The 21,151-nt window shown below is 35.6% G+C and overlaps 1 protein-coding gene, 1 non-coding gene and 1 pseudogene across 2 annotated transcripts; all 3 read left to right on the top strand.

The window, feature by feature from the left end:
- The first annotated feature begins 4,456 nt into the window (after positions 1-4,456).
- Positions 4,457-5,885, top strand: LOC111467895 (probable glucan endo-1,3-beta-glucosidase BG4). The gene is made up of 2 exons (XM_023112983.1): positions 4,457-4,678; positions 4,981-5,885. The coding sequence occupies exons 1-2, from the start codon at positions 4,457-4,459 to the stop codon at positions 5,764-5,766; spliced, it is 1,008 nt and encodes a 335-aa protein (XP_022968751.1). The 3' UTR covers positions 5,767-5,885.
- A 10,993-nt stretch (positions 5,886-16,878) lies between these two features.
- Positions 16,879-17,883, top strand: LOC111467896 (annotated as a pseudogene).
- Positions 17,884-19,830: 1,947 nt separating this feature from the next.
- Positions 19,831-19,902, top strand: TRNAD-GUC. Its single transcript has one exon. It is a non-coding gene; the product is annotated as a tRNA-Asp (tRNA).
- The last annotated feature ends 1,249 nt before the right edge of the window (positions 19,903-21,151 follow it).

Genomic DNA, 21,151 nt, shown 5'->3' with positions numbered 1-21,151 from the left:
AAAAAATTAAAAAAAAAAAAAAAAAAAAAAGCCTAACAGCCCCAACCAAACGATTGAACGAGGCCGAAGCTCACGTTGTACACGTTTGGCGTCAGCTGCCGTACTATCTCTCTCTGACAACATCTGGCGTCTGTCGTTTGACAGTGAGAGTTAGAGACTTTGTCTCTTTGGACTCAGCTTCTTTAACTTTTTATTGTCTCTTTCTCAGTCTTTCAGTTTCACGGTCTCTCAACTCTCAAGCTCTGACATTCTCACTCTCTCAGTCTCTCATAGTCTCACTCTCATAGTCTTACTCTCTTAGGCTTCAACTCTCTTCTCAGCAACGCTGTGATCTCGATCTCTCCTCGTCGTCGACACTCGGCAGTCGGTCTCTCCTTCTCGTCTCTCGATCTCTTTTTTATTTAATAAAACTGAAACGCAAGTGAATAAGGCAAGTATTTTGATGACATTTTTTTTTGCACTCTGAACCAGGATCATCTCTCTCCACTTTGCACTATGGACTCTCCACTACATTAATTGTGGCTAAATAGATGACATTATTTTTAACCATGGTTGGTTATGTGGCATTTTTTTTTAGAGAGAGTTTTTTAAATTAAAAAAAATTTTAAAATAGAAACCATCCTATGAGTTGTGAAAATTTTTTAGTGGGTTACACAACTTTTGATTGGGTAAAAAAAATCTCTCAACCAAAATCTAACACGGACTATGGTAGAGAAGGTTGAAGATTTTGAGGACCTTGAAGACTTAAAATATAGCCAATTCCTTTAATAACGAAATATTTTGAAGAGTTGAAGACTTTGAAGACTCCAAGAAGACATAAACGCTATTCAACTTTGAGAATAAACGCTATACCTTCGAATCAAATATACATATGAGAGAAGAATCAAAAGATCTTATTATAAATATTATAGTATCACAATATATAATCAATACAAATTAAAGTTTTATTCTACGAATTAAGTTTTTCAAGAAATCTCGGGTAAATAGATTGATACACTTGATGAAACAATCTCTACCTTTTGTCCCTTTTTTTTTTATCTTAACTTAGTAATGTTAATAGAATCTCAGCCACTTTAAGAGGAGCTCAATGGTGTACTTTGTTTCAGGGAAGAATTGTTGAGCATTGTTAGAGTCCTACCATGACTAGTTAAAAGGTAGATCATAGGTATATATAAATAAGAGATACTATTTTTATTCGTATGAGTCCTACAAAATCAAGAACAAAGCCATGAGAACTTGTGCTCAAGGTAGATAATATCATACCAATGTAGAACTTGGTATAGATGGGTGTCACATCAAGAACCAAAATAGTAGACATCCCTATTTCGTGATTAATTAATCAGTAGCATTGGGAAAAAAAAATGAAATAAATCCTAGCTTTTAGCTCTTTCGAATTTGCTTTTCAGTCATTAGTCTTCCCCCATGGTTTCAGCTCGCCCCACGATTTTAACTCGACTGTACGTTCTTTTATTTAGTTCTCTTTGGTCAACGTCCACTACAGCTGCGAACGTGACCTCCTGCGAGCATAGTTGCAGCATTTGTCCAGCATCAATGATTCAATAATTTAGTAGTGTTCTTTCTTCTCTTTGTCCTTGTACAAGACATTCTCATTAAAAGTCGCGTCACAAATGTTTCAGGATTTTTCTGTACTTGTCATTTCAAATCTCATACCCGAACATGTCAAAATCATAGCACTTCACAGCCTCTGTGTCAACCTTGTCACTCTTCTTTGGATCAACACGAACATACGCAATGCAATCAAAGCAAGTGCGAGTATTTGAATTCTTTTGATGTCCATATTTCTTCTGGCAACTTGAACTCCAAGAATACTAACGACCATCTATTGATCAAGTAAAGAAGAACGAGATTAAAGGAAAATTTGTTTCCCCCCACATGTTTGATGTCCATGAAGGAGAAAAACAACTCAACAAAGATCCATGCTTGCATTCTCGTAGTGAAGAATCTATTAAGATATCATATACACCTATGATCTACCTCCTTAACTAGTGAATGTAGGACTCTAACCATGCTCAACAATTCTTCCCTCAAACAAGGTGCACCATTGAGCTCCCCCTTAGAGTGGCTCAGATTCTATTAACATTACTAAGTTAAAATAAGAGTAAGGCTCTGATAGCATGTTAGGAACAACGAACCTCCACATTAGTATGATGGTGTCTATTTTGAGCATACGCTCTCATGGTTTTATTTTTTGTTTCCAAAAAATTCTCAAACCAATGGACACATAGTATCCCTTACTTATATAGACATGACCTTTTCCTTAATTGGCCAACCTAGACTTTCTCCTTAATTGGCCAATATAGACTTCACTTTAGCTAGCCAATGTAGACTCCAACACTCTACAACATTAAAAAGTTGACTTCAGATTTTGTAACTGTCTTGTCTTGTAAGCTTATAAGACATCACTTCTGTCTACGTGTGTACATGCATAACAAATTGTCTAACACATCACTTCTGTCTACGTGGGTACATGTATAACAAATTGTCTAATAGACTACCATTTTGTGTTCTTTTTAAGAGATCGATTGCATTACTATTGGTTTTTATTATGATTGGAATCGTTTAATCATGGGTTGAGAAAAATTCATATTTCAATGTCATTGAGCGATGTGATTTTGTTTTTAAAGAATGTGAATGATCCACAACATGAATTATTATATGGATCAAACCAATGGGATTTTCAAACATAAAACCAAAATGGTGTGAAAAAGACAATTTCAAATGGTTTTGTGAACTTGTTCATTGTGGAAATGATTAGTCTGTGGTTGGAGCACCAAGAGAAGCAGGTTCAGCACATATTTTAAGGTTTTTCTTTCGTAAAATGGTGGGTTTTATATTCGCACATTCAAACTTGATTGGTCCTTCGCTTACACTGTAAGTGAGGTCAATATCATAAACGTCCACACCTTCACATGGTAAGCTACTACTGCAAACAAATTTGACTGCAACGGGAGTAACGAAAGTACCTTTAATATTCTTGAAATTAACGTTGCTTATCTTAATTTTTATGGAACCTAAACATAAAAGCAGTTGAGTTAGTTGAAAATGAATCATTAATAATTTAAATACATACCTTTCCGTTGCATTGGTTCCATGGACAATATTTTTAGTCTATAAAAATAAGATTCCTAACGTTATCCATTTCAATATCTTCAAAATGCATGTAAGAGGCTGAGAAAGCATCAACAGAATCTAGCCATGTTTTGATCCTTACACCATTGTCAGTATTTCTCAATTTACACGGTTATCCATTTCTTTGGTGTACTTTCCTAAACTTTCAATACTAATGTCATGTCCTGGTCCGCAAGTTACATTAGTAATAGTTATTTTTTTTGTTACTGTCTCCTACAAAAACACAATCATCTCCTGTTGCGATTGGTGTATCGAGAATGTAAATCATCGAGAATGTAAATATCTTATGACCTACTCACGTGAATTCTATCAGTGTTGGGACTTTCATCTGGTGCAGTAATTATCACGTGTTGAAAAGTAAGATTCTTGCAACTCAAAAGATTGATGTGGAAATTCTTACTATTCAAGGAAGTTATATCCTTCCCTATAGAATAAGTGATCAAAAACTCTTGTACTTGACAACGTTAACTGATCAACATATTGAAAAATAACCAATTCCTCTCCTTCTCGGTGGAAGGAGCTTGTAATGTTCCTTCAACCTAAACCTCAATAGAATTCTTGCAAAGACCGTGGGAGCAATTGACGCACATGCTTCCTTCGATGCATTTGCTAATGCCAGTAAATTTAATTGTTTCATAAGATAAAAACCCTTTTCATAAAATAATTTTTTTTTATCAATATATTTATCGATGTAATGTATTCCCAATTGATGCTAATAATAACAACAAAGGTGATAATAACACAATGATTGATCTCAATACCACCATTTTTTATTTCTTTACTTTGTGCTATCTTCTCTTTGATCATATAGTTTTGAAAAGGGTAAGGATCAAAACATGGCCAAGTTAATCTCAAAGTATTGAAATGGTTTAAGTCAACAATTCGGTCATTAGAGACCAAAAATATCGAAATGTATGGGTTGAAATTATGCTTAATTGAGTTTAAAACTTATTTAACTTCTAGAAATATTTTTAAACAAAAAGGGTAAAATTAAAAGTAAATTTATGTCAATAATATTTTTTTTTTTTCATGTTTAGGTTTCATTAAAAATTAAGATACTTGCATAATTGAGATGTCAAGTTATTTCATATCAAGATGATCTGAATGTATTAAATGCTATGATGCAATTATGGCAAGGATAATTTTCCAAAGACACAAGCCTAGTTATACTTTTAAATAGTAAAATAGGCGTTCTATTGTAACCCTATTTTTTATTTGAAATAAGGACCCTTCCCTATCACTAACTATTGTCGGCATGAAAATAGGAAGATTGTCATTCCAGAAGGTTAAAGGAGAGAAAAAAACAATGGTTAAAATTTCCCACATGATTGGACTCTTCATGGCTGACATGTTTTTAATTGTTGGAGCATACGATGTTCTTCTTGGCGCCTACTACGGCCTTTTAGGTGACAACTTATCATCCCCAGCGTCAGTGGTGCAACTCTGTCGAAAATACAACATTTCCCGCGTTCGATTGGAAGTTTCAAACATCGATGTTATAGAAGCGTTTCGTGGCACAGAAATTGATTTTGTTAGATAAAACCTGAGTTTTACCGTTTTTCTTATTCACACGATTTCAGAAAATCGTCAGTTTGACCATTTGACAAATCACGTCGAATGGATCACCATAGTTAGACTGAAATTTTGTAGGGAGTGGCACAGATTTAGTTGGCCACTCTCAGCCAATTTTAGAATCTTTTTTACTTTAAATAAGGATATTTGTTCGGAAAATAAAACAACCTCAACGCAGTCAGAGTTATTTTTCTCTCTCCTTTTTGTTACGCATTTTCCCAATTTCCTCTCACCGAAATTCTGTGAAAACCAACAGATTTATCTTTAGGTGTCCCCAACGACATGTTACCAAACATGGCGACCAATAAGACTTTGGTTGAGGAGTGGTTTAACACCTACGTCGAGCCGTATGTTAACGATTACATTATCAATTATATCGTTGTCGGTGACAAGGCCATCCCTGGCCTCGACGACAACATATTGCCTGTCATGAAATCCCTTCAAGATCTCCTCAACGCTCACTACTTCGGAGAAGCGAAACTCACCACATTGGTTGGTTTCAACGCATTGGCTGTTACAAACCCTCCATCCAGCGGCGCGTTCAACCCGGCCATTGTTGAGAACATGAGAGGAATCCTCGAGTTCTTACGAGGAGAAGGGTCTCCTCTGATGGTTAGCGTATATACGTATGATCAATATGTTTATGGTGGTAATAGAAGCTTGGGTTATGCGACACTTAGTGAACAAAACTCGTTGGTTCGTGATGGGATGTTGAGTTATAATAACTTGTTTGATGAAATGGTGGATGCGTTTTATGCAGCCATAGATAAGGAAAATGTTGGAGATGTGGCCATTGTTATTGGGGAAACTGGTTGGCCTACTTGTGGGAATTATAACGCTACGACACCGTTACTTGCAGCGGAGTACAATCGGAACTTCAAGAGTCATATTAGCTCAGGAAAGGGGACACCCAGAAAAGAAAATATTTATATTGAAGGATTTATTAGGAGTATATTCAATGAGAATCAAAAGCCTGAAGGAGAGTCACGGTGTTATGGCATGTTCAACGTTGATTCTACACCTATTTACTCGCCAGTGTTTTAATTGGGTTAGATGTATCCTATGGTAAAATGGTGTTTTTCATGGGAAGTTTTTGGTACTAAATACTAAGATAGCTTGAAAAAATAACTTGTGTATTACTTCTATTCCTTCCCTTGTGTGTGAGCTTGTTTGTCTAATAAAAATATTATTAGTTTGTAATAGCCCGCTGACAATAAGAGAGAAAAGCCGTTGTACTATTCTTCTAGGTTAAAAAAAAGGTGGGGGAGGAAAAGAGAAAAGAAGAAAGAAGAAAAAAAAAGGAAAAAAAAGGAGAAGACAGAGGAGAGGGTGGAGCTGAGGAGATGAACGACGGAGCTTGAAGCGCTCATCAGCAACAGTGGGCCGAACGGTTGAGGAAGGGAGAACGCTGACGGTAAGTCCTAGTGGTGTGATTTTAGTTGTTGTTTTCCAAAACCCTAATACATTTCACTGGATCGGTGTACCTAGGTTATTGTCAAGGGAAGTTGGTGAGTCCTTGTGAAGAAGAATGCATGGGGTGTTGAGAGGAAAGAAAGATCAAGAAGAAGATGGGAAGAAGAGGCCAAAAACTGAGGGGGGCACAACCTGACCCAACCCGACCCACCTGTACAGAACCAAAACTTGATTTTTCCCATTTCACACCATTTAATTCGTCTTTATTCAAATTTAGGTACTTGACTCACACATTCCATAATGCGTTATTATAGGAAAATTACAAGCTTAGTCAAGGGGACACTTGAAGACTTGATAAAGTTTTGGGAAGTCTACAATCAGGTAAGTAACCACCTAGAGAAAGTTTTAAATAATTGCTTGTAGGAGTCGGTTTGGATTTGTGGCCAAACAATTTAGTACCGTATTTAGGAATAGATAAAGTTAGTTCATGGAGATGGTACTTCAATAATGTATGTGGTTGTACTTTGATTGTCGTTATGGTTATATAGTTTCATTGGCATGAATATGAAATTTTTATATTCATATTGAGTTAGATGGTATGTTTTTATGTTGAGTTAGATGGTTATCACGTGACTTAGTATGGCGACGTGTTGTTGTCGTGGTTCTTTGTTAGGCATTGGGTGTGGGGCTTGGGTAGCCCATTGTTACCCTTTGTGAGTTGAATCATTTATTAGGTGCTAGTTATCCTAAGTTATGAAGCACATAGATGACAATGTACCGTTTTCGTAGTCAACCCCAGTATATTACTGTGATAACACGTCAGAGGTGCTTAGTGGGACGAGCCATGACCTTTTACTGATCCAGCCGAGCGACATAGTGACAGGTAGTTACTGTTCCTAAGATAGGTAGTTTAACTGATCTGAGCCGACAAGGGCGTAAGACAGGTAGTGACTAACCCGGCCTAGAGAGGCACAGTGGCAGGTAGTTACTGATCTTAGTAACAGTTAGATGTTGCCAGGCATCACTAGGTCTCTAACTAGTGACTATTCGAGCACAAAACTTAGGATCCCGTGAATAAGGCTAAGTTCGACAAGAGCTTATGAGCAAGTTGCTTACTAGGTATTGTTTAAATACTCATTCTGTGTTGTTTCTATTTTTCAGGAGAAAAGTAGATCTGGGTCGGTGGCAGGGACGTGTGGAGTCGTGCAGCTGCAGAAGGGGGCTCTTAGATTGAGTCCTCTTCTCCCATGTCGTTTTGGTTATGATTTTGACGTTTTTGGAAAACCTGTGATATTTTGTAACCGTTTCTTTTTGTAACCTCTGTCTTCTCTCATATGTCTAATTATTTTTTTTTAATTATTTTTAGAAAATCATACTTATCTTCCCTATGTATTATATTAATTATTAAAATTTCATAAAATTCAAATATCAAACATTCACAAATAACACTATATGGTTAATCTTTAATTATAATTCAAATATTTTTAATTTTCCTAATAATCTTAAAAGTAAAGTTAGGGTTGGACGGTAACCTTATTTTTGGAGGGTAACTATTGCCACCATGAAATTGCAATGAAATGCAAGCTAGGTTTAGACAAGAACACGACAGTTTGTATCTATTAATTTCGTTTTAAATAGATGGTGATACCTTAAGGTTATTATTGGAGAACGTTCAAGGAGAGAAAAAAACTCTTTTCTTTTGATAATGACTCCCACATGTTGGACTCTTTATGGCTATGATGTCTTCTATCGTTGGAGAATTCGATCAGCGAGTTATCGACTTCTAATTTAAATTCTGATCATTGGACTTGGTAATCTATGAATGTTTTAGATTGTGTCCAATCTTGGAGGAGATCCAACAGCTGAATTTATGAACGTTCTAGATTGTGTCCAATCTTGGAGGAGATCCAACAGCTGGATTTATGAATGTTCTAGATTGTGTGCAATCTTGGAGGAGATCCAACCGGGATTTTGAGATTCCATGGCTTTTGTGCAGGTTACCGTGTAGGCTCTGGTTTTGAGCAGAATGGCAATTTCATAATTATTTATATCTTCAAGAGTATTTTGGTAATTTACCCTTATCTAAATATTTTATTATTATTATTCTCCAAAACTCTATAATTTTTTTTAAAACTTATTGTTGGCCATTTTTATTCCATTTATATTAGATGTTGACAACAAATGTAACCATTTATACTTTTAAAAATAAATGTTAAAAATAATTCATGTAAAACATTTATTTTTTATTAATTAAAGTTTCTTATATTCATTATCGAAACATATATATACTTCAGTTTAATATTATTATTTAATTTGTTTCAACGCAGTTATATTAATGACTAAAATCTTATAAAAATCAAATACCAAACATTCACAAATAACAATTTATCACTATTTTTTGGTTATAAATGTCAAATATTTTTAATTTTCATAATAATCTTAAGAGTAAAGTAGGTTAGATTGTATCCCTATTTTAGGATAGGTTGAATTAACGGGACAAAAAAAAAGTCAACACGTGAACTGACCTAATTTTTTTACTTTAAAAAAATTCAACCGATTCAAACGAAAAAATCTAACGCAACTTAACATTTATGGTTTGAATTGGATAATCTGAATTAGTTGGATTCTCTAGTCTTATGTATTCCTAGTTTATCTATTTTACTGTGTATGTTTTTTCGAACTTACCTAAAAGGACATAGCAACTGTTGTATTTCCCGAATGAAATCACAATGAAATTCAAGCCAGGTTTTGTAGATTTGTTAGTTTGGTGATCCGAGCAGCTTAAATGGAGTTCACCACATAACCCAACTAAACCGTTTAGTTTAATGTTGGGTTGCCGGGTTGTTTTTTTTTTATAATTATTTTAAAAAAAAATCATACTTATCTATCGTATGTGTTATATTAATGACTAAAATCTCATAAAACTCAAATATCAACTTACTCAAATCGAAAAGGTCTAACTCAACCTAACCTTTATGATTTGAGTGGAATAATCTGAATTGGTTGGACTCTCTAGTCATATGAACCCCTAGTTTTATCTATCTTACTCTGTATGGTTTGTCGAACTTCCTTAAAAGAACATAACAACTATTGCCAGACACTAAATATTTCCAACATGAAATTGCAATGACATCCAAGCCAGGTTTGGTAGACAACAACACGACAACTTGTGTCTATTAATTTCAATACCTTAAGGTTGTTGTTCGAGAAGTGAGAATATTTGGCTAATCCACCACACCTAAATGGTGTGAAAGTTATCTATTTATAATCAAACAAATTACAAGGATATGGGAAGAGTAATTAATGGAAATAATAATAAAGGTAAAGATACCTACGATAACCAACCATATTTGCCTTATAATAAAATATCAAATATGATATATATGGTAAACTATAATTTAGTACTAAATATCCTTAACACCCCCCGCAAGCTGAGCGTCGGATTTGAACGAACGTGAAACTTGAATCTGAAAAATTCAAAGAGAGATCGAGAAACATTTTTCGTGAAAATGTCGACAACCTTGTTCGGAGGAGGCATAGAGAAACACTTTCTTGGCCATTGAAAACTGCAGAGGAATCGTTGCTCAGCTGCGATGCTGCCTTGGCTTCGGCGAGAATATGTCTAACCCATGAAGAGGGATCGTAGCTCAGCGACAATGCTGCCTTGGCTTTAGTGAGAATGTCTAACCCAAGAAGTAGAAGGGGAAACCTGTTAGGATCGCTCAACAACATACACACTCGATCTAGATGAACACAAAGAACAGGATAGAGAAAATGCAAGGAGAATATTAGCAACACAAAGAACAGGATAGAGAAAATGCAAGGAGAATATTGGCTAAAGGTTTTGTATTGATAACTATGTACATTAAGAGAGTACAGAGAATATAGAAAGTACTTCAAAACTCTACTGATATATATATAGTTGAGTTTACTATATATAGCTTTATCATATTTAATCATCTACTATATATAGCTTTACCGGATATAGTTTTACAATGTATAACCGTTGACCAAGCTATAAATAAGTAGCAGGCTCCATAACCTAATAATTCTCCCATTTAGAGATTGATCTAGCCAACCAAAAATTTCATTCTCAAACGATCATTGCACCATACCAATTAAGGCTTTGTATAACCTCAATTTTCCAACATCAACACATTTTGTCAACATGTCTGCTGGATTCTTTGCACCCTCTATCTTCTCCAAGCACATATCACCTTCTTCCACTAACCTGCAAGTGAAATGGTATCGTCTTCTAATGTGTTTTGTCCTTGAATGATAGACTGAGTTTTTCACCCACTGTATGGCACTCTGACTATCTGTATAAAGAATCTTTTTGCACTGCTTCATGCCTAATTCTTCTAGATAGTCGGTCCTCCATATCATCTCCTTTCCAACTTCAGCTATTGCCATGTACTCAACCTTAGTAGATGAAAGAGCAACGCATTTCTGAAGCTTGGACATCCAACTCACTACTGTTCCATCTATAGTGTAGATATATCCAGATGTGCTCTTGCTAGAGTCTACATCTCCACTCAGATCAGCATCCAAAAAACCTTGCAGAACTACTTTGCCATTGCCATAACAAATTGAAGTATTGGATGTACCTCTTAGATATCTCAGAAGCCACTTCACAACTTCCCAATGTTCTTTCCCTAGTTTTCCATGTACTTGCTAACAACTCCTACTACATGTGTTATATTAGGTCTCAGATCATAGCATACATCAAACCCCCAACTACAGAAGCGTACGAATTGATGTCATGTGCTCACTTTCCTCAACTGTCTTGGGGTAGTCTTGGGTTTAGCATCATTCATCTTGAATTTGAACAACACCTTCTCAATGTACTGCTCTTGGGATAGATTTAATGTGCCAGCAGATCTATCTCAAGAAATCCTCATCTCAAGAATCTGTTTCACTACACCCAAATCTTTCATCTCAAATACTGAAGACAAGTTTGCTTTCAGGTGGTTTATCTCCCTCATACTTGATCCAGCAATCAGTATCTCATTCTCATATAGGAGTAGAAACACATAAGAATCAGTGTATTTCTTGAGGTAACAACACTGATCCTTTTCACTCTTGTGAGCACTCATGCACATGAAGGAGTCAAACTTCTTGTATCATTGTCTCGGTACTTGTTTTAGTCCATACAAGCTCTTATTGAGCTTACACACCATGTGCTTCTTGCATGGGGCTGCAAACTCCTCTGGTTGTTGCATATAGATCTCCTCATCTAGATCTCCATGTAAAAACGTCGTTTTTACATCCATTTGCTCAAGGAGAAAATTCTCAAATGTAACAATATTCAACAGAATTCGGATAGTAGTTAATTCCACAACAGGAGAAAAGATCTCACCACAATCAATGCCTTTTCTTTGTGAATATCCTTTAACTACTAACCATGCCTTAAACCTCCTTCAGCCATTCAGTTCAGCCTTGATTCTGAACACCCATTTGTTCACCAGAGCTCTCTTTCCTGTAGATAACTCAGTCAGCACCCACCTATTATTTTTTTTCAAGTGAGCTCATCTCATCATCCATGGCTTGCTCCCATTTGGTTGAATCTTCCACTTGTAGGGCCTCATCAAAGGACTCTAGTTCTCCTTTGTCAGTCAGCAACAGATAATGTAATGAGGGTGAATATCTATCTGGTGCTCTGATAATTCTGGATGATCTCCTCAACACCTGCCCAGGTGTAACTTTCTCCACGTCTGGTTCTTCAGCAACAGGATCAAGAGTTTCTTGAGCTTCTACTGTAACATCACTAGGTGAATTTTTCTGTCACTCAAGCTTAACTCCCACTTGCTTTGTAGTCTCAGAGTTTATCTTCTCTTTGTCCTTGTACAGGACATTTTCATCAAAGGTCACATCTTAGGATTTTCCTATTCTTGTCATCCCAAAATCTGTACCTGAACATGTCAGAGCAATAGCCTATGAAGTAGCATATTTTTCTGCCACTCAAGCTCAACTCCCACTTGCTTTGTAGTCTCAGAGTTTATCTTCTCTTTGTCCTTGTACAGGACATTTTCATCAAAGGTCACATCGCAGTGTCTTAGGATTTTTCTATTCTTGTCATCTCAAAGTCTGTACCTGAACATGTTAGAGCAATAGCCTATGAAGTAGCATTTCACAGCCTTAGCATCAAGCTTATCTCTCTTCTCTGAATCAACATGAACATATGCAATACAACCAAAAGTTCTCAAGTGAGAGTACTTGAGTTCTTTCCCTGTCCATACTTCTTCGGGCAATTGGAACTTCAAAGGTACTAATGGTCCTCTATTAATCAAATATGTTGTTGTGTTCACAACATCAGCTCAGAATGTCTTTGGTAGTCTAGAATGAATCCTTATGCTTCTTGCTCGCTCGTTCAATGTTTTGTTCATCATTTATGCAATACCATTTTGTCTTGCCTTACTCGGAATTGTTCTTATTAATCTAATTCTCTCTGCTGCACGAAATATTTTAAACTTGTACTCTCCTCCATTGTCAAACCTCAAGCATTTTTTCAAGCCAGACTAATTTTTAACTTTAGCGTTCCGCTTTTTAAAGGTGGCAAACACATCTGATTTGTGTTTTAGAAAGTAAACCCATACCTTCCTGCTGAAGTCATCGATGAAGGTGACGTAGTACCTTGATCCACCAAGTGATAAAACTGGAGATGGTCCCCAGACGTCTGTATGGACCATTTCCAACTGCACTTTCTTCGGTTCTCTGGTAGCCTTTGTGAAACTAACTCGTTTCTGTTTGCCCATAACACAGCTCTAACAAAGACCCATATCAAAAGATTTTAAACCTTCTAAAGCTCCTTTCGCAGTCAACATCTTCATTCCTTTGACGTCATATGTCCAAATCTATTGTGCCATAGACATGTATTGGAAGCACTCGCAGCAGCAGTCATGTTTATACACTCTGTAGTAGTGTATAAGGTTCCGGATTTTGTGCCACATGCAACAACCATGGCACTCTTTACAATCTTCCACGAACTCTTTCCAAACTCTATTGCATAGCTTGTGCTATCCAACTGACCAATAGAGATCAAGTTCTTCTTGAGACCAAGAATGTATTTGACATCATGTAATGTCCACTAATTTCCTATTGGAGTTTGTATGAAGACATCCCCTTCCTTTCAATCTCCAAGGTTTTGTTGTCGGCAAGATACACCTTCTCAAAATTTCCTGATTTGAAAACAATTTCTTACTTGGAGACGAATGGAACGATGCACCTGAATCCAAAATCCAGGATTCAGTTGGATTGTCCACACTAAGGATTAAAGCGTCCTCAGTATCTTCGGTTGTATATATAGAATCATCATCTTCTTCAGATTTATGATTCTGCTTCTTCTTCAGTTTTGTACAATCTATCCAAAAGTGTTCTTTGTAGAATCATCATCTTCTTCAGACATCTGTAGATTGATCAATCTCCCCATCAAATACACCTTGTTTATAGTCGACGGTTTTTCGTATATATTCGACAGCGCCTTCAATAGATCTAACGTTGTTTTCTCCTTGATAATGTTGAATGCCACGTTTCTAGATAGCGTCAACCGGATCAACCATAAGGCATGTCGATCTTTGAGCTTCCATTGTTACGTGGTGATGCTATCCGGCTTCACCCACAACAGGGGGTACGTGAAGATCTTTCTGGTACATATAATCAATCTGCATCTTTCAGAAACCGAAATCGGATTCATCAAACTTCTCAATTCCAATCTTTGAACTTTTCATCTTTCCAGATCGTGGTGAATTTCATATAGCTTTGATACCAGTTGTTAGGATCGCTCAACAACACACACTCGATCTAGTGAACACAAAAAATAGGATAGAGAAAACACTCGATCTAGTGAACACAAAAAATAGGATAGAGAAAATGCAAAGAGAATATTGGCCAAAGGTTTTGTATTAATGACTACGTACAGTAAGAAAGATTACAAAGAATATAGAAAGTACTATTTTCAAAGCTTTACCAAGAGGATATATATATGGTTCAATATACTATATATAGTTTTACCAGATTTAATCATCTACTATATATAGCTATTTACCATATATAGCTTTATCGGATATAGCTTAAATATGTATAACCGTTAATTAAGCTATAAATAGTAGGAGACTCCATAACCTAACAAAACCTAGAACAAGGGACAAAGACAATGTTGAAGCCGGAAGAGTCGTCACAGTGAGCGAATAAGCCAATTTTCGACGACTTGGTTGGCAAAAAGGCCAGTGCGGCACCCAGATTCCAAAGGTAATCTCTGCAAAAGGTCGATGGGTTTATCGAGATTCCGTATATTTTTTTAAAGAACGCTGATGAGGATCCTGAGATTAGGGTTTCTGTGAAGGATTGTATTGCGCGAATGAAATCGCAACGAAATCCAAGCCAGGTTTTGTAGATTTTTTAGTTTGGTGATCCGAGCACCTTAAATGGAGTTCACCACCTAACCTAACTAAACCGTTTAGTTTCATGTTGGTTGCCGGGTTGTTTTTTTTTATAATTATTTTTAAAAAAAAATCATACTTATCTATCGTATGTGTTATATTAATGACTAACATCTCATAAAACTCAAATATCAACTTACTCAAATCAAAAAGGTCTAACTCAACCTAACCTTTATGATTTGAGTGGAATAATCTGAATTGGTTGGACTCTCTAGTCATATGAACCCCTAGTTTTATCTATCTTACTCTGTATGATTGTCGAACTTCCCTAAAAGAACATAACAACTATTGCCAGCCACTAAATATTTCCAACATGAAATTGCAATGACATCCAAGCCAGGTTTGGTAGACAACAACACGACAACTTGTGTATATTAATTTCGATACCTTAAGGTTGTTCGAGAAGTGAAAATGTTTGCTTAATTCACCACACCTAAATGGTGTGAAAGTTATCTATTTATAATCAAATAAATTACAAGGATGTGGAAAGAGTAATAAATGGAAATAACAATAACGGTAAAGATACCTACGGTAACAAGGCATATTTGCCTTATAATAAAATATCAAATATGATATATATGGTAAACTATAATTTAGTACTAAATATGCTTAACACCCCCCGCAAGCTGAACATCGGATTTGAACGAAAGTAAAGCTTGGATCTGAAAAGTTCAAAGAGAGGTCGACAAACACTTTTCGTGAAGATGTCAACAACCTGATTTGGAGGAGGCATAGAGAAACACTTTCTTGGCCTGGAAAACTGCAGAGAAATCGCCGCTCAGCGGCGATGCTACCTTGGCTTCCGCGAGAATATGTCTAACCCATGAAGAGGGATCGTCGCTCAGCGACAATGCTGCCTTAGCTCCGGTGAGAATATGTCTAACCTAAGAAGTAGAAGGGAAAACCTAGAGCAAGGGACAAAGACAATGTTGAAGCTGGAAGAGTCGCCATAGTGGGCGAATAAGCCAATTTTGGCGAGAATGGTGGTGACGACTTGGTTGGCCAAGAGGCTAGTGGGGCGCCTAGATTCCAAACGTAATCTTTGCAGAAGGTCGATGGGCTTATCGAGATTCCGTATATTTTTTAAAAGAACTCTGATGAGGATCTTGAGATTAGGGTTTCTGTGAAGGATTGTATTGCCCGAATGAAATCACAACGAAATCCAAACCAAGTTTTGTAAATTTGTTAGTTTGGTGATCCAAGCAGCTTAAATGGAGTTCACCACCTAACCCAACTAAACCGTTTAGTTACATGTGGGTTGCCAGGTTGTTTTTTTTATAATTATTTTTAAAAAATCATACTTATCTATCGTATGTGTTATATTAATGACTAAAACCTCATAAAACTCAAATGTGATACTTGCTCAAATCAAAAAGGTCTAACTCAACCTAACTGATATGAACCAAGAGACATTCATCATACAATATACTTCAATGAAGATGTGAAGAAAATATTGTTGAAATTATCAAAAGATATTTCAATTCATGTCTCATTCAAGAAGAATGAAGTTTCAAGTTATAAATTTTGGGTGGATTTCAATTTAGAGTTATTGTATTTCATTAATGATCAATCTTGCTTGTGGAGTGATTCGAATCTCAATCAAGTGTTCTTGTCTTGAGATATTTGATCAACAAGAATCATTCAAGCTAGACATGATCGATCTTGCTTGTGGAGTGATTCAAATCTCAAACAATATTCTTGCCTTGAGATATTCGATCAACAAGGTAATCCGAATCTTACTCTCCTTGTAGTGATTTCTTATCTTATCACTAACCTTTATGATTTGAGTGGAATAATCTAAATTGGTTGGACTCTCTAGTCATATGAACCCCTAGTTTTATCTATCTTGCTTTCTATGATTGTGGAACTTCCCTAAAAGAACATAACAACTATTGCCAACCACTAAATATTTCCAACATGAAATTGCAATGACATCCAAGTCAGGTTTGGTAGACAACAACACGACAGCTTGTGTCTATGAATTTCGATACCTTAAGGTTGTTGTTCGAGAAGTGAGAATGCTTAATCCACCGCACCTAAATGGTGTGAAAGTTATCTATTTATAATCAAATAAATTACAAGGATATGGAAGAGTAATAAATAGAAATAACAATACAAATATGTAGATATTTGCCTTATAATAAAATATCAAATATGTTATATATGGTAACGTTAAAGGAGAGAAAACACGGTGTGGAGGTGTGGAATTGTTACATGTCATCCTATCCTATCCCTTCATAATCTCTTATATATAACTCTTTTCTTTTGATTATGACTTCCACCTTTAAAATCACAACCACAAAAAATGGTTAACATTTCCCACATGATTGGACTCTTCATGGCTTGATGTCTTCGGTCGTTGGAGCATCCGTTGTTCTTCTTGGCACCTACTACAACCTTGAAGGTGACAACTTACCATCCCCATCGTTAGTGGTGCAACTCTGTCTAAAATACAACATTTTCTGCGTTTGATTGGAAGTTCCAAACCTCGATATTTTAGAAGCGTTTCGTGGCACAAAAATCGGCATCTCTTTTGGTGTCCCCAACGACATGTTACCAAACATGGTGACCAATAAGACTTTGGTTGAGGTGTGGTTTAACACCTACATTGTGCACTACGTTGACGATTACACTATCAATTATATTGTTGTCAGTGACAAGGCCATCCCCGGCCTCGACGACAACATATTGCCGGTCATGAAATCCCTTCAAGATCTCCTCAACGCTCACTACCTCGAACGAGTGAAACTCACCACATTAGTTGGTTTCAAATCATTGGCTGTCACAAACCCTCCATCCAGTGGCACGTTCTACCCGACTATTGTTGAGAACATGAGAGGAATTCTCAAGTTCTTAGGACGACAAGGGTCTCCTTTGATGGTTAGCCTAAATATGTATAATCGATATGTTTATGGTGGTAATATAAGCCTCGGTTATGCGACGCTTAGTGAACAAAACTCATCGGTCACGATGGATGTTGAGTTATAATAACTTGTTTGATGAAATGGTCGATACGTTTTATGCAGCGATAGATAAGATAAATGTTAGAGATGTAGGCATTGTTGTTGGGGAAACTGGTTGGCTTACTTGTGGGAATAATAACGCTACGACACCGTTGCTTGCAGGGGAGTACAATCGGAACTTCAAGAGTCATATTAGCTCCGGCAAGGGGACGCCCAAAAAGAAAAATATTTATATTGAAGGGTTCATTACAAGTATATTTAATGAGAATCAAAAATCTGAAGGAGAGACACGGTGTTATGGCATGTTCAACGTTGATTCTACACCTATTTACTCGCCAGTATTTTAATTAGGTCATATGCATCGTATCTACTAAGATAGCTTGGAAAAATAACTTGCATTTATCTCTATTCCTTCCAATGTACCTAAGCTTGTTTATCGAATAAAAATATTTTGAGTAAGAGTATGGGTACGAATTGAGATATTTTTTAAACTCAACCCAAGTATTTAGGTTGTAATATTTTGATCCTAACCCAACCCAATCCAAAAAAGTTAGGATGAGATGAAGAATTCACTCCTTTCCACATAAAAAAGAAGTAGATGGGGGTGTACATGGTCTGTGATGGGTTGAGTTGGAGGATTTTTTTGACCCAACCCAAAAGTTCGGGTTAGTTAGATGGATAACCTAACCCAACCCGAAACTTTTCACAACCCAACCCTTTAGTTTCGGATTGGGTTGTAAAATCATTTTTTTTAATTTTTATTTATTCACAATTTATAATTATGGGGATACAATCTTAAATAAAATATATTAAAAATTCACAAATAAACACACATCAATCTTGACAAAAAAAAAAAAAAAAAATTATTGACAAATAAAAAAAACAAAAAATCAATAAAAAAAACAACGAACAAATATTGTAACATATTAAAATATTCAACATTATCATAAAATTAAAAACAACTAAATATCAACATTTCTTGAGAATTTTCTAAACATATAAAATTATTTATATATAGATGGATAGATATTAAATAATATAAACAAAATAATAAAAAGAAAGTGTTTAAGTAACAAAAATATAAGAATAAATTATGAAATTAAATAAACATATAAAATTATTTATATAACAAAAATATAAAGATAGATTATGAAATTAAATAAACATATAAAATTATTTTTATATATATTAAATAATATAAATAAAATAATAAAAAGAATCATGTATTTGCTGACATCGAATTCGGGCGCGAGTATCTTAGACTGACCTCAATACCACCCAGCAAACTCATTAATACAGAAAAATTCTTAATATATTTTATATATTTTTATTTGGCTAAGGTCAACTCGAAGCGCGCTAACCAGAAACCAAATCGATCCAGTTCAAGTTCAGAAAAATGAAATCAACCCTACCTGAAATGCTAATCCAACCCAACCCAACCCTTATAGTTCGGGTTGAGTTGGTCCGGATTGCCGGGTTGTTGGGTTGAATGTAAACTCCTAATTTCTAGACTTGAACAATCGGGTCCACCCTCTCATTGGCCCGATAGGTCTTGATTTATGATTGAATCATAAACAAATTTTTCATTATAAAACTAATGGTACTTAAGGTGAAAGATATAATTAAAGAGGATAAAAGAACTTTTGATCCAGCTGAAATTATGAACGACTCATGAAGGATTGACTTGCTTGTAATGATTATATCAATGAACATAATTTGTCATAAGAGTGCAACTCTAGATTCATAGTAGAGTGACGTATAGTTAATGAATGAAAATTGATTAAATTGATTAATTATAGAGGTTAATTAATTAATTTTGTATTATTGAATTATATAATCTATAAGTCCATAAGATCAATTTGCTAACTGCATGTGTGTGAAATTGAACAACCACAAGTTACGACACGTGCAAGGGCCATAAGGACCATAGGGAAAGTGTTGTTCATACTTCAAGAAATTTATCCAACCAAACCAGTAGTGAACTCACTTACTTGGTTGGTTTAGACTAGACTTACTGAATATTTTGGATACTTGCATGGATCGACTCTTCAAAGTTCAATTCAACCTCAGGATCTATCATCTTAATTCAACCTCGTATCCATCATCTTATTAAATCAATTAAAATGTGATAATATTTCCATTTTTAGACATTTTTTTATTAAATATTCTTAATTTTCATTAAAAAAAAAAACCCCTCGATTAAAATGGGAAATTTTAAAATATCAAGAACAACCAAAAAAAAAAAATTAGTATAATTGTAATAAATAAAAATAAAAACACCTTAATAAAATAAGGTCGTTGTAGTATAGTGGTAAGTATTCCCGCCTGTCACGCGGGTGACCCGGGTTCGATCCCCGGCAACGGCGAAATTTATTTTTCGTTCAGCGTCGCCTGCTGGAAGGCATACATCATATTTTGTAGGCTTGAAATCTAATTTACGCGCATCTAAAATTTACATTCATTTTATTTAATTTTTTTTATTAGCCCTTTATTTAATTCTCAAGTTTTCTTTTTCTTTTTTAAAAAATCAAGTCCACACTAGAAAATACTCAAATTCAAATTAAAAAAATAGACAATACTCAATTCCATATTATTTAAAATTCTTGATTTTATCTTTAATCAAATTTTTAATTAGGCCATATTAACTAATAGTATATTTTAGAGCATGTTTAACATTTACGTTCTTAATGGGTGTCTTGCAACAATAGCTCCAGAGAATGTTCGTCTGATCAAGAAAGGGGCCTAGAAGGTATATGAACTGACTGGTGGGCCCATACTCGCACGTATCGGTCGTGTGTAGAACAGTAAATACACATCCAATTACTCGTTTAGGATAGCCACCTAAGGGAAGATAGACTGAAAGGATTGGTCTCATTTATGATTGTATGTGTTTGCATCTAACCTGTAACGACCCAGATCCACCGCTAGCAGATATTGTCCTTTTTGGGCTTGCCCGACTTTTCGGGCTTCTCCCCAAGGCTTTAAAACGCGTCCGCTAGAGGAAGGTTTCCACACCCTTATAAATGGTGGTTTGTTCTCTTCCCCAACCAATGTGGGACATCACAATCCCAAAGATTTCTTCCCCTAGTAGACGCGTTTTAAAACTTTGAGGGGAAGCCCGAGAGAGAAAGCCCAAAGAGGACAATATCTACTAGCGGTGGATCTGGACCGTTACATAACCCCAATAGTAAGGTCACTTACTAAGTCTATGTCACATGCATATGATAGGTGAATTTCTTAGACTTGGATTAGAATATGGTGTTTTTATCTTTAATGGTTAATAACTTTATTTAGAAAAAATTTATGTCATTTTAAAGATGTTTTTGAAATGGAAGTCTATGACAGTGTTTTATGTTGAAGTTTCAAATATGGTGTTTTTATATTCGCACAAATGAATATGTTATATATACAGTAGCGACTTTAGACTATAAGAAATCTAGGGTCGTTACACATAATACAATTCATCCAACCAATCTAACAGGAGAGCCACTTACTTGGTGGGCCTAGGTCGAAATCACCAAGCTCTCTTGTTGCTAGCTTAATGTTGCTACTTGAAATTTAAATCTACCTAAGGAGCCCTACAATCGTAACTTAAAATTCTACTATGGACATTGG

This window comes from Cucurbita maxima, unplaced genomic scaffold (genome assembly GCF_002738345.1).
Source record: "Cucurbita maxima cultivar Rimu unplaced genomic scaffold, Cmax_1.0 Cma_Scf00035, whole genome shotgun sequence".
NCBI classification, from domain to species: Eukaryota; Viridiplantae; Streptophyta; class Magnoliopsida; order Cucurbitales; family Cucurbitaceae; genus Cucurbita; species Cucurbita maxima.
The sequence above is the reverse complement of the archived record's forward strand: the minus strand, read 5'-3'. Positions and strand labels throughout refer to the sequence as shown.